This window comes from Artibeus jamaicensis, unplaced genomic scaffold, assembly GCF_021234435.1.
Source record: "Artibeus jamaicensis isolate MK-2021 breed Jamaican fruit bat unplaced genomic scaffold, CSHL_Jam_final contig_851, whole genome shotgun sequence".
Lineage (NCBI taxonomy): Eukaryota > Metazoa > Chordata > Mammalia > Chiroptera > Phyllostomidae > Artibeus > Artibeus jamaicensis.
Window position 1 is genome coordinate 6,137,343 of NW_026521986.1, and position 27,001 is coordinate 6,164,343.

The following is a 27,001-nucleotide window of genomic DNA, read 5'->3' on the forward strand; positions in this document are numbered from 1 at the left end:
GGCCCATGGAAGGCAGGGTTGGGGGAGCGTGAGGAATGGGCGACCCTGAAGTCATTGGCCACGTCCAGGGTTGGACGAGTTTGCCGGTGCCCCAGAACGCCTAGGGCGTACTGTGAAGGAGGGCCCAGCTGCTGGGTCCTCCCGGGCAGGGGTCTGACATCTGGACAGTGTGGGAAAGCAGTATCTAGCCCTTGGGGAGTCGGAAGGAGCCCAGCCCCATCCAGCTGTGCAAACGAGAAGAGGAGGTCCCAACCCTACCCTCGGGAGAGGGGCAAGAGGGGTGGTCAAGCCGCAGCCGTGCCGGGCCCCCGCGGTGCGGGTTGAGCCAGTCTCCTCAGAGCCCGACGCAGAAACTTGTAACAAACAGGCGACCGCGGGTGCCCCTAGCAGCCGGCGGCGGAGTGGGTGGGCGGGCGAGAGGGAGGGGAAGGCTGGCGGACGCCGCAGCGAACTGGTGGGCAGACCCGGAGTCGCCGCGTAAGCGGGGCCGGCTCAGTGCGGTGCGGCAGGCGCGGCTGTGCGGCAGCGGAAGTCCTTTGTTGCAGCACAGTCCCTGGCAGAGCCAGAACCTCTCCGCGCAGCCCAGCCTGAGTGCCGCGCTTCGCCGCCACTGCAGCCCCTTCGCCTCCGCCCGCCTTTCCCGTGGCCGATTTGCCTTAAACTCCCTAAAATCTCCGCAACCTCGGTTCCCGCTGCGGCCGGTGAGTATTTGCCAGTTGTGGGACTATTTGCGCAACTTTGGCCCGCGACTGAGGGCGGCGGGCCGCGGGGCCTGGCGGAGTGCGGGGTGGGAACGGCGCGGACCCGCGCGGGGAGCCAGAGCGCAGCGGACACGCTGCCAGGACCCGGCGACTGGCGGCTGCCGGGCCGCCTGCTGGATCCCGCCGCCCGCCGGCGCGTCCGGTCCGCGACGTGCGGCCTCTCTGGGTTGGAGGAGAAGCCCCCACGGAGAGTAGTTCCCACATCATTTACCTTCTTTTCCTTTTCTTTCTCTACCTTTATTATTATTATTATTATTATTTTTTTGGAAGAGGGGGGCTGGGAGGGGAGGTGTAGACGGAAGGCGGGAGGACCCGGTTGATTGACGTACCCAGAGCCCGCTTCTCTCAACTTACAGCTGCGGCTCCTGGGCGGGTGGGAGGGGGGAAGTGTCCCGGAGCCCGAGGCCGCAGACTTGGGCGCGCTCCGAGGGAGGAGGCGTAAGAGCCGTGCAAATTCTTGCCACGCTCTTTCCCACCCCCTCTTGCCGGCATACAAGCTTTTTGTTCAGTAGAAAGTGGTAGGTTTCGGGTTTGGGAATTTTCTGTGGGAAAGATAGCTTTCCTGGGAAAAAGTGTTTTCGCTTCCAGTGGTGGGCGCTTCCTAGAAGTTCTGTTCGATAAAAGTGCTGGATGTAGATCGGGAGTCGTTACCGCTAAAATATGTAGGCTTGGGTCTGAGCTCAGTCTCCTTCCCGCTCCCCCGTTCTGTCTAACCAACGCGTCTACAAGATTTGAAAGGCTGACATGACACTTTCCAGATTAGGAGCGTCAGGGAGATGTTGGTGAAAGTCCTTGATGTTTCCTGGAGACAGTAGGGCATTGGTATGTGTGTAATACTACTTCTAAATCAGCGTGGTTAGCACGCGCAGATTCTCCACTGGCCTAAGAGTATTTCCATACAGTATCACGGCAGGAAAATTATTTAAGGAAGAATTTTCCCTTTGACCTCGAACCCAAGGAGGTCCCAGTTTTTTTTGAGGAGACTTAGAATCAGTTTCTTGAGCTGATGTTCAAGCCATTCTGGAACAGAGTTGGTGAAGGATGCAGTTCTTATGATAATTTCAGAGCAGTCATTGCCTTCTCCTTTGAAACAGTGAAATTAGATCTTTGAAACTTTATCAGTGCAAATGGATATGATGAGAATTGGGATACAAAAAAAGGTGAAACGAGTTGAGGACTGGTCATCAGAACCTCAAAACTTTCCTTTTGAATCACTTGCTGGAGAGCTGATGAAGTCTAAATAACTGAAATAGCTTTGGGAGCTAGATGGTGGCTTCATCATGTCAAATAGAAAATTGAAACATAGCGAGGTGAAGTGCTTTCCCAAAGATTAATAAAGGCAATCTGCAGTAGAGTCTTCAAATACATTTTCTCTATTATGACCAAATTTTCATCTTATAAAAAATAGGTTAAGCCGTCTTTCTTGAAGCCTTTCTATTCTTCCCATTCCAATACAGTAGCCTCTTTTGGGATGGAGGTGGGGGGAGCTTGTAAGAGAAAAGAAACCATGTTTAACCAGGACCTTAGCAGAGCATGAACACAGTCTCAGCCCCTTGCTCTTGACCTTGTGTTTTGATTTTGCTTTAGCACCTAAATTTTTATACTTTAGCACCATTTCCCATTCTAATGTGCAGGAGAAAAGAAGTGCCTGCCTTCAGGCCTCTCTTGCATCCAGGAAAAAGTGCTAAGCTTTTGCTATTAACCTTCTGTCCAAAAGGGAAGGAAACCATTTGGGATAAAATACATAAAATTTTCCATAGATTTTTGTTTTTAAGCTACAATATGTTGCCTTTCCCCCAAATTAAGGTATACTTGAAAAACAATTGCTTGAGAGGTCACTTTGGTCTCCATAGGATGTTTTCTCCTGATATTTTCCTCTTGTGCTAATATCTCTTACCATAAAATATTGAAATTACTTTGTTATTTATTGTTATAGTCTTTTTTTAAAGATTTTATTTATTTTTTAGAGAGGGGATGGAGAAAAACATGGATGTTAGAGAAATATCGACTGGTTGCCTCTCGCACTCCCCCAACTGGGGACCTGGTGGGCCTGCAACCCAGGCATGTGCCTTGACTGGGAGTCAAACCAGTGAGTGACCTTTCTGTGCTCAGGCAGAGCTCAATCCATTTAACCATGCCAGTCAGGGCAATTCTTACATTCTTAAGTGAACCAAATTAAAAATTATTCATGCCCCTTTTTTCTCAAAGTGGAAATACTTTATTATAAAATCCATGCTCTTTGTAAGAATTCAACCTACATAAAATATAAAAATGAAAGCGGCTCTGACTCCCACTCCCCAGAGATAATCACTGGTAGTAATCAGTTCCTTGTGTAAAATGAGAGAAGGCAAGATTTGATTGTTAGGTGTGCTGTTGTGTATGCCTCACTCTGCCTGGGGATGGCCTGTGAGATGATTCATGGACACAGTTTCTCTGTTCACCACTCAGGTTGGTGAGCATTGACCAGGTAGAGGAAAGGGAAATGTTTTACATTGGACTGATTTGGAATTGTGGGATTAAGTGACAGGCGTGAGAGATTAAATATAACAGGGCTGCTATTTTAGGTCTGTCCTAATGAAGTACTGTACCTTGGTGGGCTAGTGCTACTTCTTGTACTGTTTTAATGTTGATGTCCAGCCTTTCGTGGTTTGATTTATACTAGCCAAACTCATTGAAACCAAATAAAACCCTCAAATGGTAGAGAGTATCCTAATTTATAGTTGGGAAGAAGTGTGTATACTTGCCATGAAGACCACTGTGCTGAAATGGGAGGGGGGATTCCTCTATCCAGAGGTAGCAGGCCAAACACCAAGGAGAGGAAATGAGAGGGATTAATTACTGTGGTTTTCAGATGTGCTGTGGAAGGAGACAGTACATATTTAAGATAGTTTTGTAACTACATATTGTGGCTGTGTAGTAACTACAAGTGATCTTAGTGAAAATACAGAATCACTTATTACTTAGCCTGGAGTATTCCAGAAGGATGAGCTGTGAAATAGTTGGTGTTCTGAAAATAAAGCCCCACAATAGTACATAGACGTTTAGTCCAGCCTTGCTTATTTGAGGATGTTGGGGACATGGATGTTTTTTACACTTCTTTGCTTTGAGTTTAAAATGATTTTCAAAATAAAATTGAAAAATTTAAGAATTAAATCGCCAACCAGATTTTCTGTTCGTTTTCTGAGATGTACATAATCCTTTTTAGAGGACACTGAAGAGCTCTATCCTCCATTAAATTTTAATACTAGGGAAGGGCTTGCCCTCATGGGCAGTGGGAGTCAGCAGATGGAAGAGGAGGTGGGGAAGGGGCAGGCACTCTGCTTGCCATATGGGGCAGTATGAAAATGGAGTGACTCTGGGAGGCCTAGAAAGTTCATTCCAAAGGGACACTTGAGTTCATTGTCATTGCTAGAGTGTTATCTAGTTTATAAAAATAAGCTTAGGGGTCTGAATGAAAAGAGAGTTTGAGTCTCATCTTCTAATTACAATATGAGCATTTGATATCACCTACTAGACCTGTTTCCTCATTTAAAAATTAGGTTAAGCCCTGGCTAGTATAGCTCAGTGGATTGAGCGCAGGCTGTGAACTAAAGGGTCACTGGTTCAAGTCCCAGTCAGGGCACATGCCTGGGTTGTGGGCCAGGTCCCCAATGAGAGTCTAGTGAGAGGCAACCACACATTGATGTTTCTCTCCCTCTCTTTTTTCCTCCCTTCCCCTCTCTAAAAATAAATAAATAAAACCTTAAAAAATAAAAAATAAATTTAAAGCGAGTTAATAAAACTACCTACCTCAGGGTGGTTATGAGAATCAGTTGTATACTGTATGGGAAATTGCTTTGTAAATTTTTGGCCACTGCAGGGTATGGCAAAAATAGCTTTGCAGTTGTTTGTATGGAAAAATAATACAATAATTAATAAGTAATAATACAAGCCCTAGCCAGGTAGATCAGTTGCTTAGAACGCCATCCCAATATGCCACAGTCATAGGTTTGATCTCTGGTCAGGGCATGCAAAAGACACAACCAACCAATGAATGCATAAGTAAGTGGAACAACAAATCAATGTTTGTCTCTCTCAAATTTAAAAAAAAAGCCCTGGCTGGTGTGGCTCAGTGGATTGAGTGCCAGCCTGTGAATGAAAGGGCTAGTGGTTCGATTCTCGGTCAGGGTACATGCCTGGGTTGTGGACCAGGTCCCCCAGTAGGAGGAGCAACTGAGAGGCAACCACACATTGATCTTTCCCTCTCTCCCTCACTTCCTCTCTCTAAAAATAATAAAATATTTTTAAAAAGATAGTATAAATAAATAATACAAGAATAAACTCCATGTTTCACATAGAATTATAAACCTACTTTTCCCCCCACCCTTTGTATAAAAGTTACCATGATTGAAATAATGCAAAAAAAAAGATAAGCAAAATAAGACTTATCTACTCTAACATTTATTTATTCAAAAAACTGATCAAATATAAACCAAATATCAGCCAACTGTTAAAGAGGTTCAGGGATACAGGGATGACTAAGACACTGATCTCAAGGAGCTTACAGCAAAGCAGGGAAGCCACAGAATTATAATCCCCTGCCATGAGTGTGGTGATAGATACAGCATCCCGCACTGGATGCTACATTATTTGTCACCCTGTAGTGGTAGGTACAGGCTGTTTTAGAAGCACAGAAGAGGGGCATCTGCCTCACCCTGTCATCAGAAAAAACTTCCTGAAGAGAATGAACTGGATGTGGAAAAAGTTATAAGCAAAGGGAATAGCGTGTGTAAAATCAGGAAGACTGTGGTGTTAGGTGCTTTAGGGTGAGGGGGGATCTTAATTCTTAAATAGATTTAAGGCTTTAAAGTGTAGCTAAGCTTCTAAGAAGAGCATACTTTTTGTGATAGTCTTTATTGGTTTCATTTCATTGACAGAATTAGATAAAAATGTGTAGTTTTCAGGGTATTGGTTAAAATATAACATTTAAAAATCAGAGCTGTAAAATTGGAAACAATGCAATTAAAAAAAACATGTGCATATCTGCTGAAAGAAGGAAATGGGTAGGACTTCCCACCATCATTGAGCTGCCTCACCAGTTATTCATTCAGCAGCTTTTACTGAATACATGTTATGTTGCCGAGAAACAAAGCCTAAGTCTTTGCCTTCAAGTTGCTCATAATCTAGAGGGGAGACCAACACATAGAAAATTGTGGTAGCTGATTCTTATTTAGCACTTTTAACTCTGTGACAGGCACTGCCTTACAGTAAGTCTAAAGATTACCATCCCCATTCTCAGATGAGAATTGAGTCCCAAGTTGGTGAAGCTGTCTGCTTAGGGCCACACCTGACGTGGGAGAGCCAGAATTTGAACCCAGGCTTTGACACCCACTTTATGTTGCTGCTCTGATGATTAAAGTAAGTGTGATAAGTACAAAATGAGGTAATACAGAGTAATACCAAAACCTAAAAGAGTGGGAGAGAGGTGTTACAGAAGGCTTTCTGGAGGAAGTGATAAGCTGATCATTAAATGACATGTGGGAGATTCAGACAGAACTAATCAGCATGACTAAAAATGGAGGTTAAAAAATATATGAGGAAATGGGGAGGGCTGGGGAGAGAAGCAGTTTTATATTTGTCTTTTATGTTTGAACATGAAGTATGAAGCAGGAAGTAGTCAAAAAAGACTGGATGGGTGGGCACAGAGAGATTTGTATGCCTTGCTAAGGAGTTTGTACTTTTTAGTCTGAGGATATGTGAAGGGAACTGTGGAAGGTTTAAGCAAAGAATCATAGGGTCTGGTTTTCTTTTTGAGTCCTCTGAGCATGAGGGACCAGTTAAGGAGCCTGTTGTGATAACTCAAAAGTGATGATAGAGGCCTTAGGAGTTCAGGGAAGGTATAGAGACAGATCCGAGAAATATTTAATGAGAAAAATTGGCAAGACTTAATTATGAGGAAGGAGTCCCAGGTGACTTCCAAGTAGCCTGGGTGATTAATGCATAGTGGTGCCAGCTAAGATAGAGAATACTGATAGAGGAGCGGTTTCAGGTGGGTCCCAAAGTCACAGAGTGAGTACTTTGGAATAGATAGTTCCACAAAGTGAACTTTAAGAATAAGAATGCCACAGGCAGAAAGGGACTTTTAGTGAAGCTGCTTTTTGCTGAGAAGCTTACTGCTCACATAATGCCCTCTAGTGGTCAGAAGATGCCTTGTTTCTTTAGGGTGAACAGATCAAAACAATCTGTTTTAATCCTGTAAAAACTTAAATGCTTTTCTTCCTCCACTCCTGGAGTGGGGGAGAGAGAGAGATTCCAGAAGCCTCTATGTTACCTTTGATTTCTGTGTGAAATTAATTTTCTAGGCCCATAATGCAGCTGAAATACAGAAACACCTCCCAAGTAATCAGGTGCCCTGGGCTGAGGCAAAAGACTAAGGCAATTTGTTGCTTATCTGCAATTAAAATAGATGAAATAGAGTGCAGGAATTAAAACTTTATCTTACTCATAGAACACTTTCCTGTGTCCTTTCAAAATTATTTATGTAGATTCAGTTTCAGTGAGTTTTTGTCTTAATTTTATACCATTAACAGATTGAAATGGTGGCAGCAAGTTTAGCACACGTCTTAGAAGTGACAGCTGTGGCTGGACAAATATGGAGACAGAAAAACAGTGACCCAACAAACCACAATCTCCAAAAGCATAGCAGTCTCAGGCCATTATGTAGTTGCAAACAACCCTTGAAAATTTGACTAGTTCCTATATTTCAATAAAACATAATTGATGCAGAGGAGAAAAACTGATGCAGAGGCAGCCAAGTGTGCTGTACTTGGGAGCTGCAGTTAGAATAGTAGGAAGAGCACTAGGCCAGGAGTAAGGAGTCCAAGGTCCTACCCTGCCAGCCACCAAAACTAGTCGTGACTTTAAAACGTATCACTTGCCCTGGCTGGTGTAGCTCAGTGGATTGATTGAGCATGGGCCTGCGAACCAAAAGATCGAGGTTCCACTCCCTGTCAGGGCACATGCCTGGGTTGCAGGCCAGTTCCCAGCAGGGGATGCACAAGAAGCAACAATACATTGATATTTCTCTCCTTCTCTCCTTCCCTTCCCTTCTAAAGATAAATAAAGAAAAATTTTAAAAAAGTATCACTTAACCTCTTAGCACCTCCGTTTGTTTTCTCATCCATAAAGCAGCAAGTTGAACTTCTGATCTCTTCATAAAATTCTATGAACTATGTTCACAATGATAACAATATTTGAGAAAATTGTACTTAAAAAGAAATTTTTTTGTCATCTCTAATTTATACAAGAGTGCCATGAGAAGTATGATTTTCCATATTTTATAGATGAGAAAAGTAGGCTTAGAAGGGAAAGATATTTAGTGATAGAGCTGGTATTCATATCCATTGGTGTCTGCTTCCTAGGCTCTTAATACTTGCACTTGACAAGCATGCATTAAGAGCCAGCCATGTGGGAAGAGTGTGCTAGGCACAGGGAACAAACACAAAGGCTATCAAGCCTTGTCCGTCCCTGTCCTTGAGGTCAGTTGGGCACTGCTGTACAGCCTCTGTTAGTGCTAATGATGTCAATATGACAGCACATTGGGGTTTTTAGAGATTCTACCACGTGAGCATAGAACTCAGCCACCATTTATAGCGTTGTTTTTATGGAACTATGTGTTTCGAGATCCAAATAACTAACTTAAAATAAAGTTTTAGAACAAAATTATAACTTCAGAACTTCCTGTATTGCCTGGGCTGGGTATCTCAGTTGGTTAGAGCATCCTCCCGATACACCGAGGTTGTAGGTTGAATCCTGGTCAGGGCACATATGAGAATCAACCAATAAATGCATAAATGAGTGGAACAACAAATCAGTGTTTTTTTTCTATCTCTCTCTCCCCCTTCCTCTAAAATCAATTAATACAATTTTTTTACAAATAGAACTTCCTGTATGTACAGTCTAATAATCAGAATGCCTGCTCTAAAAAGTGAGTACATTTTTCTAAACTTGGCAATGTCTGTCATTTAGGTGCTTTGAAGTAAAACCTTTTATCTTTGGGAGCCTCTACAACTGGTTCTTCCTGGAAATTTCTAGGGAAAAACCTAAAGAATTAAATTAAAATTTAGGAATTTGATTGTGTGCCCTGGAAAATGGTATTCTAGGAAAGAATTTACCGAGGTGACTTTATTTTTTATAGGTGTCAAAATTGTTAAGGCCATTATCGCAGGCTGAAGAGTCATATTGTGTGTGTTCTAAACTTACGAAGTCCTCTAGAGCCTTAGGAAAGTTATATAACATTGTGTGCCTGTTTTCTTACTTGAAAAATGGGTTTTCAAACATCACGTCCTTTGTAGGGTTTGTTATAAGGATTAAATAATACAATTTTATACATACTTATGTGCATGTATACTGTATATAATACATATATAATATTCACACACGTTTTCTTAGACTAGAGCCTGGTACATCAATAGTAAGGCCAGTGAAACATGTCTGCTTTCCCTCCCCTTACATTTTCAAGCTTTGTACTGCTGTGTACATCTCCCCAGTTATTCACACAGACACACACAGATTGCTGAAATGACTTTCCCTTTGCTTTCTCTTTTTTAAAAAAGTATGTTATTGATTATGCCATTATAGTCCCACTTTTTTCTTCCCTTTGTCCCCCTCCACCTCTCTTTCTCTTGTTCTTTATTCTACTCATTCATCAAGCCTTCACTGAAATCCTACATCCTTCCCCAAACCTACTGTTCTGGTATAATTTGTGCCTTTTTCTTTTGAAACTCTTCCTGAACTTTATTCAGTGTAGTTTAGTACTTAATTATTCTCAGATTGTTTCTTGGTTTGAAATTTAATTCCTTATATATAATTAGTTCTATTTTATGCCATCCTTCACCCTCTGCTTCAGTGTTCTGTGCAGCATAAGTAATGTTGTAGCTGTTCAATACCTTCTGATACTCTGAATTATAAACATGAGAGAATCCTTTCATTACATTTAAGGTTTCTTAAAAAGCTAATCTACAGCTCTCAAATACATGTACATACATTCAATAAGAAATACATACAAGGAAATGAATACACACAAACACATATATATTTAAAGGTCCAGAGGTAATTTTTAGTAGTCCAGAGGCCAGCGTGCTTATTGAGTGGGATGCGAGGCTCTGCGGCAGACGCACTGAGGCTGTGTAAATCATCCTCAGGGGCCTCCTTTGTAATGCAAGTCGGACACAAATTAGAGAGTGATTATTTGTCTTATAGACAGGCAAATAGTATAAGTTACTTCTTTATCCAGCTTATTTTTTTAAGGTTTTATTTATTCATTTCTAGAGAGAGGTGAAGGGAGGGAGAAAGAGGAGAGAAACATCAACGTGTGGTTGCCTCTCTCGCACCCTGTACTGGGGACCCAGCCTGCAACCCAGGCATGTACTCTGACTGGGAATTGAACTGGTCACCCCTTAGTTCACAGGCCAGTGAGCCACACCAGCTGGGAAGTTCATCCACTTATATGCTATCTTAGAGGGGAAAGAAAGGAGAGAGGGAGAGAACTGCCCTCACCTACACCCAGGCTATATGCTTATTTATAGACCCTTAAATTATCCTTTGATTAAGGGTAGGTCAAAAGGGCACCCAGCAAAACTTTTTTTCCAATTTAAGAGATTTAGCAATGAAGGAAAAGTATTTTTGAAACCTTACTATGTCAGTGAGAATTTACTGAAATAGCTTACACAGTATAATTTAGGGAACATGTCTACTGGATAAGACTAGGTACAAATATATGGATAAAATCATATTTCAGATAGAGTTCAGATGGAGGTAGTCACGAGTGCAAGAGCACCTGACCAATAAGCCCTGTGTTAAGGACTCATGCACCGTCCTTGTATTCTTTGAGAAGGGCACACTGCCTAGTACAAAGTAATGTGTAGTAAGTAGTGTACGGTGGCTAGTTTCCATCTGGGTGGTCAGGAGCCCTAGTACCTATTTTACCAGTTAACTATACCTTTGATACATTATTCAGCAGCCATAGATCTTTGCCCTTCTATGAAATAAGAATTTGGACTAAATTAGATCTCTCTATGTTGTGAAAGTCTATGAATATCTAAATTGTGTGATGTGCTTGCTGGCTGTTTTTAAATTGGAGATGAGGTGGTAAACTTTCTCTAACTAAATTTTTTTTTAATCCAGTATAAAATGTTTGCATCATCTCACTCCTTACCCTTCCTGGAAAACTGCATGCACACTGGGTGTCCTGTCCTTAGGTGATCTTTTTGGCTTTAGATCTCATTTGAAGTTTCCACTCTCAGTCCCATATTCTTGGCTTCTCGCCGTGATAAATTTGTTCTACCAGTGATGAAGGTAGTGACACAAACAAAAACAGCCACCAATTTCAGTTATAAAAACAAGAACAATTGAAATATAATAATCCTTTTACTCAAAACTATGTATAAGCTTTACTGTAACTGTATTAAGTTTTTTTGGTAGCATTATTAAGGATATCAAAATCTTGAAAAGAGCAAACTTTTTTGGGAATTTGAGTGAAATTTATTAATAAAATTTTAAAGTAAAAATCATTCTCAAGAGATAACATGCTAAAAGTCTCAAAGCACTTTAGACCCCTCATCCTGAACTCCCTCCAGTTCCCCTTCTTTTTTGGTGTTAAGCTTTCTTAAATCTTATCTGAATGAGGTGTAACATAAACAGAGTTGTGGGACTGACTAATATGTGAATGATTGCTATTAAAAGTCAGTCTACCTAAAATTGTTTTTACTCAGAACTTGGACATTTGCATAATGACACTGATGAAACTACAGTTCTAGGTCAGCCTCAAAGCTGTAGTATTCGCATTAATTTTAGACACAGTGCTTGTTCAGCATCCAGCCCTATGAGAGGGAGATTGAAATAGACACACGGAGGCAGTGAGACTCACACCCAGGCTTGTCTGACCCAGACCCCTCATTCTTTCCACCACAGCACAATGCCTTCTTCCACAGAGTAGGCACTTTACTGAGAGAACATGTTTAATAAAGTCATTCATGTAGAAAAAGTCAGAATTCTCGTGCATTATGTATCCTTGCAATTATAGAATACCTGTGCTGTTGCTGACTCTCAGTGCTTTATACAGTGTCTGGGACACCAAAATATTCAATAAATATTTGTTGAATTAATAAGTATATATTAAAGTGCTATTGGTGCTCTCATTTGTTTTAGTGTTTTGTTTGTGTTAACAGAATGTATGCATTTTTACTAATTTAATTGATTGCAACTATAGCTACAGATGTGCCCGATACTCTTGGTCTTCTATGTAGTCACATTAATTTTGGTTGCTGACCATAAAACTGCTTTTCATTTAAATTCGAAGGGCCCTTGGGACCTTTAAGCACTTCCTGTCATTATTTCAAGCACAAGATATCTAAAACCCAAAAGTTTTTACAGATTAACTGCTGACTTTTGTGCTTCTGGACTTCTGTTTCAAAGGAAACTAAGTCTATCTAGTCAAACTTAACTCCTGATAGTTAATGTAAATGTCACAACCACACAGTTGCCACAGTAACTTCCATTAATTATCACATGCCAAGCACTGTACATTGTATATATTGCTTCTATGAATCCTCATGTTTGATATATTATTTGAGTAGTTACGATCCCCATCTTGACAATTCAGGAAACTTGGGGTCAGTGGGAATAAACAAGTACCCAAGGCAGCAAATTCTAGATTGGAACTCAGATCTGTCCCATCCAAAGCTTGTGCTCCTTTCGCTGCACCATAGTGTCCTCAACAGTATCTGTCCTTGCTTCCGCACAGTGCATTCGTTATCCTTTGGATGAGTTTGTTTCATTTTTAAGTAACTCTTACTACTAGAAAAAAAAATTAAGATAATAGTCATCTCTCTGCCTCTTTCTTTTTGATTTATTATTGATTAAATGTCTCTGAATCCTACACAAATGCCTGGAGACCTAGATAGAAATCTCATCCTACATAAAATCGGTGGGGGTGAAACTTTTCTCATTTTCTTCTACAGTTTTCATTCATATAGTTTTTAAAGATTTCATGACAGGGAATTTTGGATGTGGATTCATCTTGGTTCACTAACAGTTCCCTTATAACCAGGCATTTCAAATGATAAATAACACATTGATGAAAATCTATGTACACAGATTGCTTTTTACATTTAGTCATGTACTGAATATGATCCCTCATAGTTTTGGCATAGATATCTGAGTCACAAAATGTTGAAATATTGTACATACTTGAAATACCTGATCTAGTTTATAGAAAAGGCACAGTGGTTGCAGTTTCAAGAAGGCAGCGCTCATTATAAACCACCTTCATTTCAACGATAGTTTCATATTCAACAGCTTGATCTGTATTCAACAGGAGAGAGGAGGCAGGGTGACTCTTTAGGTAGTAGGGAAAAGGGAAGGAGTATGTAATCCATCTGATTTGTGACAGACATTAAAAAGCAAGTGAAGTAATAAGTAAACTTAGAAACTGTCTTAATTATTAAAAGGATTAAAGGGTTTGGAAACTGAAGAGTGAACATTTTATTTCTGTGAACAGCTTGTTAAATGTTCTTTTTATGTTCAAATTGCGTAGGAACTTGTTTTTTGGTAAAAAACATTCTGAAGTTTTTTGTGTATACAGATTAAAAATTGAGACAGAAATTGGATCTTATTTTAGCTGTGTAATATGATAGATAAGCACTTCTAGTGCTTTTAATATTTTCCTTTCCTGTCTTTTTTATCCAAAGTCAACTCTACAGTAAAAATACTTATAGTGGCCCTGGCTGGTGTGGCTCAGTGGATTGAGTGCTGCTCTGTGAACCAAAGGGTCACTGGTTTGATTCCCAGTCTAGGAAACATGCCTGGGTTGCAGGCCAGGTCCCCAGTAGGGAGGAGGTACACAAGAAGCAGCCACACATTGATGTTCTTTTTTTCCCTCCCTGTCTCTCTCCCTTCCCCTCTCTAAAATAAATAAATAAATATTTAAAAAATATATTTTACTTATCTTTAGAGGGGAAGGGAAGAAGAGAGGGAGAGAAACATCAATGTATGGTTGCCTTTTTTGTGCATCCCCTGCTGGGAACTGGCCTGCAGGGAACCGGTCTGCAACCCAGGCATGTGCCCTGACTGGGAATCGAACCGCAATTGTCTGGTTCGCAGGCCCGTGCTCAATCCACTGAGCTACACCAGCCAGGGCTAATAAATAAATTTTTTAAAAAAATAAAAATACTGCCCTGGCTGGTGTAGCTCAGTGGATTGAGCATGGGCCTGTGAAGCAAAGGGTCGATGGTTCAGTTCCCAGTCAGGACACATGCCTGGGTTGCAGGCCAGGTCCCCAGTAGGGGACACATGAGAGGCAACCACACATTGATATTTCTCTCCCATTCTTTCTCCTTCCCTTCCCCTCTCTCAAAAAAAATTAAAATAAATAAAATAAAATATTTTATTAAAAAAATAAAAATAAAAATACTTATAATGTCTACCATATATTGTTAAGTAAACAAAACTAGTTGCAGAAAGTAATGTATTATGATATCATTTAGGTTTAAAAAACAAATACACAGCAAAAGCAAAACTATGTGCCTGGCATATAGTAGGTACTCTATTTGCTGACTTTGTATGTATCCATGGAAACTGGTCTGAAGAGATACAATCCAGAGTGTTTGAAGAGGTATGTTTTTATTCTATGTATTTTTATGTTTCAATTTTTTGCAGTGAGCATGTGTTACTTTTGTGAACTTTTTTAAACAATCCAAAAATTAAGAAAAATTTATAATCTATGTATAAACATCTTCTTCCCAAATAGATCCACTTCTTTATACACTGAAGTATATATCGAGCAATAAAAGACAGCTGTATTCTGACTCTACCGAATTATTCTCCTATATAAGGAAAAAGAAAGCAGTGATCAAACCTGTTTGCTTGGTGCCATTTTCATTTAATTTAATAAAAATAAATTTTAAAATAAAAACTTTCTAAGGACATTTTCAAACAAAACAAAAATAGAATTATACTCGTCTCCCAGCTTCAGTAGTTATCAGCACATGACCAGTCTTGTATCATCTGTAGACCCACGACCAAATCACTGTGTTATTTTCAAGCATATTTTAGATCTATCATTTCATCTGTAAACACATCAGTATGTATATCTAAAAGTCAGGACTGTTGTTTTTTTTTTCTAACAAAATGGAAATGTCCTTATCACATTTAAAAATGAGCATTACCCTGGCTGCTGTAGCTCAGTGGATTGGGTGTGTGGTTCGATTCCCAGTCAGGGCACATGCCTGGGTTGCAGGCCAGTTCCCAGCAGGGGACACATGAAAGGCAACTATACATTAGTGTTTCCCTCTCTCCTTCCCTTCCCCTCTAAAGATAAATAAGTAAAATCTTTAAAAAATGAGCAATAATTCCTGCCCTGGCTAGTGTGGTTCAGTAGATTGAGTGCCAGCCTGCCAACCAAAGGTTCACTGGTTCGATTCCCAGTCAGGGCACGTGCCTAGGTTGTTGTCCAGGCCAGGTCTCCAGTAGGGGGCATGTGAGAGGCAACCATACATTGATGTCCCTTTCTTCCTTCCCCTCTGCCTAAAATAAATAAAAATAACCCTGGCTGGTGTAGCTCAGTGGACTGACCATGGGCTGCCAACCAAAGGGTTGCCGGTTCAATTCCCAGTCAGGGCACTTACCTGGGTTGTGGGCCGGGTCCCCAGTAGGGGACATGCAAGAGGCAACCACACATTGATGTGTCTCTCCCTCTTTTTTCTTCCCCTCTCTCTAAATATAAGTGAATAAAATCTTTTTAAAAAGCCAAAAATTAAAAAATAAAAGTGAGCAATAATTCTTTTTATCTATCATCTAAGAGGTTTTTAATATTCAACTTAAGTTGCTACCTTATTTACTTTCATTGTTTATATACTTTAAGTACTTTTAAGCTTGCATCTTTTTTCCTTTCAAATTTAATATACATTTTTCCACATAGAGTTGTAATAGAACCAAAACGATGATTTTTTTTTTTTGCTTGTGATGCCTTTGCTTGTATTTCTTAAAATCAGAATGAGTAGTTTGAGCCCTGGCTGGTGTAGCTCAGTGGATTGAGCGCGGGCCTGTGAAGCAAAGGATCACAGTTCGACTCCCAGTCAGGGCACATGCCTGGGTTGTGGGCCAGTTCCCAGTGGGGGACACACGAGAGGCAACCACACAATTATGTTTCTCTTCCACACTTTCTCCTTCCCTTCCCCTCTCTCTGAAAATAAATAAGTAAAATATTTTTTAAAAAAAGAGTAGTTTGAGTAAATGGCTGGGTATCTTCAAATTTAAAAAATGATTCAGGTGTATATTATTGACTTTTTCTACACTGTAGTAGAAGACTATTGCAATAGCAAAGTCACAAATCATGATCAAAATTTTTGTTTTGTTGAAGTGCTTTTTTGATATCTTGTCTGACTGTAATATTTTTGTTTTACATAGGTCTCTAATCAATAGAAGATGGCAAAGCCCAGCCACAGCAGCTACGTCCTTCAGCAGCTAAACAACCAAAGGGAATGGGGCTTTCTCTGTGACTGTTGTATTGCAATTGATGACATTTACTTTCAAGCGCACAAAGCCGTGCTAGCTGCTTGTAGCTCCTATTTCAGAATGTTTTTCATGAACCATCAGCATAGTACTGCACAACTGAATCTCAGCAACATGAAAATTAGTGCTGAATGTTTTGATCTCATTTTGCAGTTTATGTATTTAGGGAAAATTATGACAGCTCCCTCCAGTTTTGAGCAATTTAAAGTGGCAATGAACTACCTACAGCTATACAATGTTCCGGACTGCTTAGAAGACATACAGGACGCAGATTGTTCTAGTTCAAAATGTTCATCTTCTGCATCTAGCAAACAGAACAGCAAAATGATATTTGGGGTAAGAATGTATGAAGATACTGTGGCTAGAAATGGCAGTGAATCCAATAGGTGGTGTGCAGAGCCAAGTTCAACAGTAAATACACCACATAACAGAGAGCCTGATGAAGAGTCTTTACAACTGGGTAATTTTCCTGAACCACTATTTGATGTATGTAAAAAAAGCTCTGTGTCCAAATTATCTACTCCAAAAGAACGTGTATCACGACGCTTTGGACGAAGTTTTACCTGTGATAGTTGTGGATTTGGCTTTAGCTGTGAGAAATTATTAGATGAGCATGTGCTAACCTGTACTAACAGGCACTCATACCAAAACACGAGATCCTACCACAGAATAGTAGATGTTCGAGACGGAAAAGATGGTGGTATCAAGGCTGAATTTGGTGAAAAGGATTCTTCTAAGACATTTCCTGCACAGACGGAAAAATACAGAGGAGACACAAGCCAGGCTGCTGATGATTCGACTTCGACCACTGGGAGCAGAAAGAGTAGCACAGTGGAGTCTGAACTAGCCAGTGAAGAAAAAAGCAGAGCTGCTGAGAGGAAAAGAATCATTATCAAGATGGAGCCAGAAGACATTCCTACAGATGAACTGAAAGACTTTAACATTATTAAAGTTACTGATAAAGATTGTAATGAATCCACTGACAATGATGAATTAGAAGATGAACCTGAAGAACCATTTTATAGATATTATGTTGAAGAAGATGTGAGCATTAAAAAAAGTGGTAGGAAAACTCTAAAACCTCGGATGTCAATAAATGCTGATGAAAGAGGTGGTTTAGAAAATATGAGGCCTCCTGACAACAGTAGTCCGGTTCAAGAAGATACTGAAAATGCATCTTGTGAGCTGTGTGGACTCACAATAACTGAGGAGGACCTGTCATCTCATTACTTAGCCAAACACATTGAAAATATCTGTGCATGTGGCAAATGTGGACAAATACTTGTGAAGGGTCGACAACTTCAGGAACATGCTCAGAGATGTGGGGAACCCCAAGATCTGACGATGAATGGGTTAGGAAATACTGAGGAGAAGATGGACATGGAAGAGAATCCTGATGAGCAGTCTGAAATAAGAGATATGTTTGTTGAAATGTTGGATGATTTTAGGGACAATCATTTCCAGATTAACAGTATCCAAAAAAAGCAGTTATTTAAACATTCTGCCTGTCCTTTTCGATGTCCTAATTGTGGCCAGCGTTTTGAAACTGAAAATCTAGTGGTTGAACATATGTCTAGCTGCCTAGACCAAGATATGTTTAAGAGTGCCATCATGGAAGAAAATGAAAGAGATCACAGACGAAAGCATTTTTGTAATCTCTGTGGAAAAGGATTTTATCAGCGGTGTCACCTAAGAGAACACTATACTGTTCATACGAAGGAAAAACAGTTTGTGTGCCAGACATGTGGAAAGCAGTTTTTAAGGGAACGTCAATTGCGACTGCACAATGATATGCACAAAGGCATGGCCAGGTATGTCTGTTCCATTTGTGATCAAGGAAACTTCAGAAAACATGACCATGTACGGCATATGATTTCTCATTTATCTGCTGGTGAGACTATATGCCAGGTGTGCTTTCAGATATTCCCAAATAATGAACAGTTGGAACAGCACATGGATGTTCATCTGTATACATGTGGAATATGTGGAGCAAAATTTAATTTGAGGAAAGATATGAGATCACATTATAATGCCAAGCATTTGAAAAGAACATAAGTCATTTTCTACTGTACTAATGTTTAGTTGATAGCAGGCAAAACACCAAAGCAAAGGATATGAGCTATTTAGAAATTGATTTTCTAAGATGAATTGTTGGAAAAATTCAAGACCCTTTTACTTTAAATATTTTTGTCTAGGATCTTAAGTATCTATATTTTAGGCATTATTAAATGTTTATCACTTTTGTTTTTTCTTAATAGAATTCTTTGTTTTTAGTTTGTTTTAGCTATGATTAAAATTACTATTAAATGTAGACTACAAGTGGTTGTTACCCCTTTAATGACTATTAAACTTTAGTTTCGTATCAATAAGGTGATGACTTCACTATTTCTATTTTTTTCAAGGTTATTTTGTGAAATTTTAGACCCAACATTATTGGCCGTTTCTGTTTAAATTTAAAAAAATTTTTTAAACTTATTAGTTACTTGAAGCAATCCCATTCACTTTTAGCTTTTTTTCTTTCCTTTTGGCAAGTTAAAGAGTGATTTAGCCACTGTTTATTCCTCCTTATCAGTGAAATTCATATTCTTATTAGGTAGGTTAGGTGCACTGAATCTAACCTTGAAAGTTGACATGGGCTCAAACTTGGCCTAAAAAGATGGATGGACTTAAGGAAATTCCTATAAATGAGTATTTTCCTATAATTGATAAAGTATTATCATTTAATAATCACATTTAAAACTTATATTAAGTGTAAAACCCAATGACTTTACCCCATTTGAGAAATTCATGGGGACAAGTCGTTTTGTTTTGTGATATTAAATTTAACTATGATAGTTAATTAAAAAGACATCTTGTATTCATTTAAAATAATTTAAAATATTTTGATTTCTAAAGTGTGTTAGTTTATCAATTATTTTTGTTTATATAAATAGATTTTAATAGTTCTCTAGGGATATGACATCTAAAGGAAAATGATTTTTTACCTTTAAAATTACATACTTTTGGAACTTTGAGATTTGAGAAAGCTGCCATGTATATTGATAAAGCTAATAAAATAAAGAAACCAATTACAAATCTGGTTGTTCTATAAAAGTAGAGTGTTTCAAAAAATGTCTTGTGTTTTATACTATTTAAGATTGGAAGAAAATGTGTTGTGGCAAATTGGAGTTTATCACCATGCTTTATTTTTTCTGTAAAGGACTACAAAATTTGAGGACTATAATATAATCACAGAGCATATAAATGGAAATAGTTTATCATTTTTTAGTTAAAGTAGTATTGCTGTTAGTTGTTGCTGACACAGGTCTACATGAATTACATGTGAATCAAAACACTGGCAAACTGACCCGCCAATAAACACAACTATTGAATAGAATGCCTTTCAATGTGAATTACTTGCATTGTAACACCATTCTCATAAGGAAAGAGATTTTAAATAACTCCTATATTGAAAAGTATAATTTTGTGATTATGAACAGCATTGCTCTTTTTTACATCAGATTTTTAAGATATGCAAGTTATATTTTTTGTACATAACTTGAGTAAAAGAACAAGTCGCCAAGAGAATTGGGAGATCTACTGACTAGCACAGGTTTAGTTGACAAAGACATATTAGAGCACAGTGTGAGCTCAGAGATTTGTGGGGAGATTTTTGAGGTGTTAAGAACAGGAATAGTACAGGAGCTGTGCAGTATTAAAATAATGGGAAGTAGAGATGGGGGAAATACACACACACAAAACGATTTTTTTTAAAAAAGCCACACAGCAGAAAAAGTGATTCATGTTAGTCTTAGCTACAGTAGTTTAGCAAGTAATTAAATCTGAAATATGCTATATACATTACTGATAGGAACCTGATAGAAGTTCTGTGACAAACCCAAAGACCATCAGAGAGATAAGATAAACCAAGTTTCCAAAATACATAGTATCCTAGTAATAGTAAACAGTTTTCTTTGGGGCTACTGTTTTACATGACTCTCATCAAAATGTATTGCAGTGGCTTTCCTACCATTAAAAACAGGGTTCTTTTCTAAATACTGTCACCACTACCAATCCATGTCCTAGTGGATTGTGTCTATTCCATTAGGAAAGGGGACTTAATTTAGTGTTTTGACATGTACTAATAGCCAGCCATTCGCAAGCAAATATATAAATAAACATAATCTCTAATTTTACATAACTGAGATGTTTAGTTTCACAAAGCCACACCTCAGTGATCTTGTTTTCTCCCAGTCTCATGTTACACAGGACACACACACACCTTTTGTTCTGGAACTAGCTACAGACCAGCATCGGCTTCTTTAAACATAATGTGCAGTTTTCCAAGTTAAGACAGAGTTCATTTAAAGGCTACTTGCCTTTTAAAACCAGGAAGAATGAAAAATATCCAACACTTCTGCCCAGCCTAGCTTCTTCATTTATTCTTTCCTCTCCTGGGCTAGTTACAGCTTTATAGCTTGCTATTGTATTGCTTGGTGCCTTCCCGTGCTGTGAAGACAGTGAATCAAAGTTATGGAAGCTTGTGTTCTCCTCCTGCCTTTATAATTTGAACGATCAGTCTCCAAATTTAAAAATGAAAGGAAAATCTAGATAGATACATGTCAGTCTTGTTCCTCTTTCTGTCTTAAAACAGTCTTGCTTAAAAGGACTTCTGTTCTCTAGCGAGAAATTCTAGAGGAAGTGGAGTCAGTGCCTCACAAGCTTGCCATGAATTACAGTGCAACTCATGTTTATAATTCTTTAGTAAATAGGACTAAGAATCTCAGAGGTTAATAAAGGACAATCAAGTAACGTAGACAAGGACTCAGTCTCTTTCATATATATATTTAGAGAAGTGCCTTATCACATGAGTAAAATGGTACATGGTTTAATGTTTAATGTGTAAAGTTTGAGTTCAGACAAAAATTAGAAGGAGGATTACAGGGGCTACTTATAAAAATAAAAGAATTAAAATGAGTTTGCTAGGACACTCAGAGTACCAATATAAAAGGAAATTAATAGACCTGAAAAATCATTTAAGTAACATAGTTGAGAGCAAAAATATGAACAAGATATAAAAGCTGAAAAACCCAAAATTTTCTGAGATAAGATTGAAGTAATTTGATAAGTTAAAATACTTTGACTAAAGTAATTCAGAGCTATAGAATGCCTAATGAAACAATTACTATGAACATATTAAGGCTATGCCCAAATATTTGACATACCAACTTTTAGATTCTAAAAAAGTGGGAAGAGAGGCTGGTGGTGGTTGGCAACCTTTTCCTCAGTTAAAACAATACTTGTTTCCCTGAATCACTTGTTAAGGGACTTCCATATTTAACAGATCTACAGAAAACCCCCCAAAGAACCAGTATAATAGTTATATTGAACAAAACTTGTGATTGTTGTTAAAAGCTTAATCAGTACCAACCAGAAGAATAACTCCAATCTGTATGTGCACACATAGTTCAGAATAAAGAAATCTGGTCTTTTTTATTAATTTAAAATTAGTTTTATGAGTTAAAATTTTTTTCCCATTAATTTACTTTGATCAGATCCTCATCTTTCCTCACCACCCCCACCTCCTGTGTAACAGGTGCTTTGCAGTGGTAAATGCTATTGCTCTGCAGGCATCCCTAGCATTAACCAAGGCCTAGGATTCCAGGGTCCTGAAAATCTCTGTGGGAACATATGCTAATGAATGTCTCCCATGTCCTTAATATCTGAGGTGCATTAAATGGAGGGGTGACAGAATGAATGCCAGAGAGCTGAAGCAAATAGTTATATTTGGTATTAGTAGTTGAAGCTGCAGACCGGATTTGGAAACCCATGATCCATCCATCCTAGGACTCTGACTAGCAATCCTTGCATCCATTAGTTAGCGCACTCTTTGTACTCTGCTATATGATTTATGTATGTAATTTTAATTAATCCTCAGCCTTACAAGGTAAGTATCACTCTAATTTTCCAGATGGGGACTGAGGTTCAGAGAGACTGTTTTTTCCTGAAACCACACAGAAACTTAATACTAGAATTGGAATTTGAACCTAGACCTATCTGATTTCTACAATCTTGTATTTAACCACTTAGCTACATACTCCACCTACCAAGAAATAAAAGAAGGGCCTTTTCAGCCTAGGAACACGTGGTAAAGCTTCTAGGAGACTGTGCTTCTTGTTCATCACCTGTCATCTGCGGTGCCTGATAAGGTAGCTGGTAATAGTGGGGAAAATATATCAGTCAAAAACAAAACTGTTTATTTGAATGGGTCATTCAAAATGATGTTTTGGAAATAAAGACTACTACGTATTTTCATTTTGCTTTATTTAAACTTAAAACATTTAATAATATTGTCAGCAATTTGGGGGTCCATGGTAGTTTCTCAATTACAAATTAATTTGAATTCAACTTAAATATTTCCACATCTGCGAATGCCTCTCCCTCTCTTCCTTATTCCTGACCTTTATGTTTTCCTCTCTCCCACCAGTCCTCATTTCCTTTTATTGGTTTTCAGACTGATGATTAACTCAAATCATTTGAAAGTATTCCCAAGAAAAATCAGAACCTTAGGATAACCAGTTTCCTCTTTTTGCCTTCACAGATAAGGTGGATAAGAAATTCTTCATTTCTTTGTAAAAAAAAAAAAATGAAATCCCTAATTACCATATTGTGATTGATTTGATTAAAGTTTATAGAGCAATCAAAATTTGTCTAAAAATGGAAGTTCATTTTTTGAGCCATTTGTAATTGAATTTACAAAAACAACAACCTATGGCTTTCTAGTGTAAACTTAAAAACTCTTAGTCCTGCCCTGACTGGTGTGGCTCAGTGGGTTGGGTGTTGTCCCCCAACTGAAAGGTTGCCAGTTCGACCTGGGTTGTGGGGCAGGTCCACAGTCCGGGGTGATGGAGAGACAACACGTAGATGTCTCACACGTGGATGTTTCTCTCCTTCTCTTTTCCCCTCTAAAAGTAAATAAAATCTTTTAAAAAGAAAATCTTCAAAAACTCTTACTTGTAAAAGAAATGAAAGATGATTTCCATATACAACAGCTGGATACCCCCCTCACCTACCAGGAAACTAAACAAATAAACATTTAATGGTTTAAGTGAAGGCTTCCAGCTGAATCTAACTTGAACTTCATGCATCTATTGTCTGATTTTTACAGCCTATACAATAGGTTTTACTAATATGTTAAATCTATTTTAATGATCTCTGTCATCTGCCAAATTTTATTAATTTAGAAGAATTGGTAATGTCTATATAATCATTTAGGTGGCCCCTTTTCATGGCCTATCAAACTCAAGGACATATTACTTGGTACATGGGGAGTCTCATACTAAAGCCAGATGAAATTTAGCTACTTGAAAAATTATGCTGGCAAGAGGTAAATGAAAAGATTTAGAAAGTTGGTAAATATAAATGACAATAGTAGCTTGTAAATTCATGCCAATTTTAAGCCAATTTAATAGCACCTACATATTCATATGTACATGCTTACTTGACTTTAGTATTAGGAAGTTTAAATCCTATTTAAGTTGTCCTTTATTACATTCAGGAGAACCAAATCAGTGAGATTCATTAATGATAACTGTTCAACCTTTCTATCAAAATCCACCATAGATCACTAGGGGGCAGGACACCATTATAATTTCTCATTATCGTGCTGACAAACGAAGATGGTTATGAAGATTGTAACTCAGCACTTGGCTCTGAATTTAATGTATCAGTGTACTAATTGCCATGATAATAAGACGTTACAGGAAACTAGGATCAAAGGATGACCCCCAAAAAGCAAAGGACATGATTTTATTTGAGTCAGGAATATTAGTTTTATATGAGAAAATTTATTTTATCCTCTGTCCTAACCTATTTGAGAAAGGAATAGAGTTACCTAGAAAGCCTATGAATTCCCTAGTTAAACTTTTAAAAGTTACTATGTCGGTTTTTAGTCTACTTGAAGCAATTGCTTATACCAATTAGAACCAGCAGAGCTTATTTTTAGATGAAAGGAATAATTCTAAGCATACAGATTATGGAAGTTATCTCTTCTTTCAAATGCTTATGTGTTCCCTGATTGTAGGGGTGGGGGGGGTGGCGGCAAGTATTTTAAGAGACAATCTCTTTTTTTAAAAATTAGGGCAAAGTTGCTGCCAAAAAAATTCTACCCAGAATCACAGGGGCAGGTTAGGAGAGCATGAATTTAGGAATTTGAAGGAATACTCTGTGTGTGTACTTTATTTTCATTTGCAGAGTGTATACAGTAGTTACTATTTGAAGGAAACCACTTGGTGTTTGACTTAAATTTGTTGGATATATAACATCTTTGAATCAGATATGCCATCAATAAAGTACATTGTAAAATTGTTTTCTTCAAATGAAAACACTTAAGTGTTTCTCTCTACTGTTGTCTGCCTGACCTATTTTTTTTATGTTACATATTTATATATCCTACCCATTCTAGCTTAGATCATGCAAGGGGGGGGGGGAGAAGTGCCCCTATAGTTGAAGAATTATTTGAATAATAAGAACACCTTATATTTAAAGGATGTAATGAGTTACACTGGGGAAGAAAGTAAATATGTTGAAGTTCTATGAACTATCTTCTGTTTCCATTCTTGTTCTATTAATAGTGTGCTGGCCTGATGCCAAAAGCCATGAAATTCTGACCTAAGACTTATGTTGTATCTCGTAGGGCAGTTCATTTGTAATATTATTTTTCTTGAGTTTTGTCTTTTTCTGTGTGGCAGTGGTGAAATAGGGCCTTCTAAACCTCTGGAGAAGTGAGATCTGAATTTGGAGAGGACCTGGGGAAGAATCAATCTTCAACAGATAATCTTTAAGTCCAGACCCAGGAATATCAGATCTGAAGTGACACCATCTTTTCTGTCTTCCTGACAAACCTCATCAGACCCAAAAGTTCCAGTTGCAAGCATCCAAGAAAATTCAGTAAACATCACTTTGAAATCAATTTGTTGTGACAAAATTGATTCATGGTGACTCTCCTAGTATTTGTGGAAAATCTGCTAAAGAAAAGTAGAATATTCATAAGACATCAGTGGGAAAAGCTACACTAAAATGAAACTATATGCTAATTATCTTTAAGAGTCCCTTCTAAAAGGCTTGCTAGGCTACTATAAATAGAGATAATCACACAAATGTGTAAACAATTTTAAACTTAATCTGAGTCAGAGTTTATATATAATGACATGCATTTAGACAATTTAAGAAGTTATACAATAAAATCTGTATAGAGCATAAATAAAAAAATGGGTACACAGACAAAAAGACCAATATTTTAACAAGATAATCTAGTCATTTCTCACTGTAATGTAACATTTGCTCTTCTTTATATATGTTACAAACTTGATTATTACTGTTAATGAAGTTCCCGTTTAAGTCTGGTGATGTGAAGGAAAAACAAGCAGTATTACTTTGTCAGTAGTAGTTGATCTTCACAAATCACAAACAACCAAAGAGTCTATTTTAAGACACATTATTTTCTTTTGAACTTGGTAATATAACCTAATAGAACAGAATAGGTTTCTGTTAACCATTTATTCTCAGGATTAATGTTTCTCAGTTTTCAAATTTCAAGATAAAATTCTACTAAGTATTGAATAAAACAATGGTTAACATATTCTTAAAGCCCTTTCATGGGGGAATGAAATGTTTGGTGAAAATTTAACCTGGCTACAAATAACTTGATATATGCTCATAACATTTCTTAACTATATGAATTCTTGTAGCCATATTATTTTCATATTGTGAGTATACTTGTAGTTTTACTTTTGATTAACTGTGTACCCAATTCATTATTATTATTTTATTTTTGTTTATTGTGCAATATCAAGATGTCATATTTTCAGAATTGTGTATTATGTTTTTATGCCTATTCAAATATTTTACTATGTTGCACAAAGAGCTCTTAGACTATACATAATAGCATATGCAGAAATTGAGTAGTTTAAAATCTCTAGCTATAAAATAGAATAACTTAAATATCCTTTCTAACAATTTGATTAACAAAAGTTAGAGAAAATTGTCCTGACTGGTGTGGCTCTGTGGGTTGGGCATTATCCTGCATACTGAAAGGTCACTGGTTTGATTCCCTGTCAGGGCACATGCCTGGGTTGCAGGCCAGGTCCCCTGTTGAGGGTGTGCAAGAGGCAATGGGTCGATGTTTCTCTTGCACATACATGTTTCTCTCCTCGCCCTCCCTTCTCCTCTAAAAATATATATTTTTTAATCAGAGAAAGTTAATTACAATGATAGTGGGTGAGAAGGAAAAGAGAAATCCACTAGAGATCTCAAATTCATATGAATTCAACTGCTTTAGAATAAACCAAGTTTAGAAAACTAAAGTGTTCATCAAAATTAAAATTAGTCTCTTGGGAGCATGAGGAAACCTAAAGAAATGCAAATTTGTAGCAAATAAGAAACATATAAGAATATTATCAATAATTAAAGGTGCCAGATCAATATAGTAAAGACTCAATAATTTTAACTGGTGGAATTAGATTCACAAAAGAGATTAAATTTTGACTGTACTAAAATACAAATGTAATGAAGAATAAGTGATATAAATGCCTTCTATAATGTGATTGTTTTCTGTACATTAATATAAAATGGAGTTTATTAGGTCACATAGAGAACTTTTGTTACATTTTTAATCCATTGCTTTTACCTAATAAAATTTCCTCCTCTATATT

At 38.0% G+C, this 27,001-nt stretch overlaps 1 protein-coding gene across 2 annotated transcripts; it reads left to right on the plus strand.

Annotated features, from left to right (window-relative positions):
• The first annotated feature begins 6 nt into the window (after positions 1-6).
• On the plus strand, positions 7-26,945 carry ZBTB1 (zinc finger and BTB domain containing 1). 2 transcript variants are annotated; one of them, XM_037125915.2, is made up of 3 exons: positions 7-701; positions 16,206-18,121; positions 25,040-26,945. In XM_037125915.2, the coding sequence occupies exons 2-3, from the start codon at positions 16,224-16,226 to the stop codon at positions 25,074-25,076; spliced, it is 1,935 nt and encodes a 644-aa protein (XP_036981810.1). In that variant the 5' UTR covers positions 7-701; positions 16,206-16,223; the 3' UTR covers positions 25,077-26,945. The 2 variants fall into 2 exon arrangements, with proteins under 2 accessions (XP_036981810.1, XP_036981809.1); XM_037125914.2 differs by lacking the exon at positions 25,040-26,945 and having other exon boundaries at positions 8-701; positions 16,206-19,686.
• Positions 26,946-27,001: the final 56 nt, after the last annotated feature.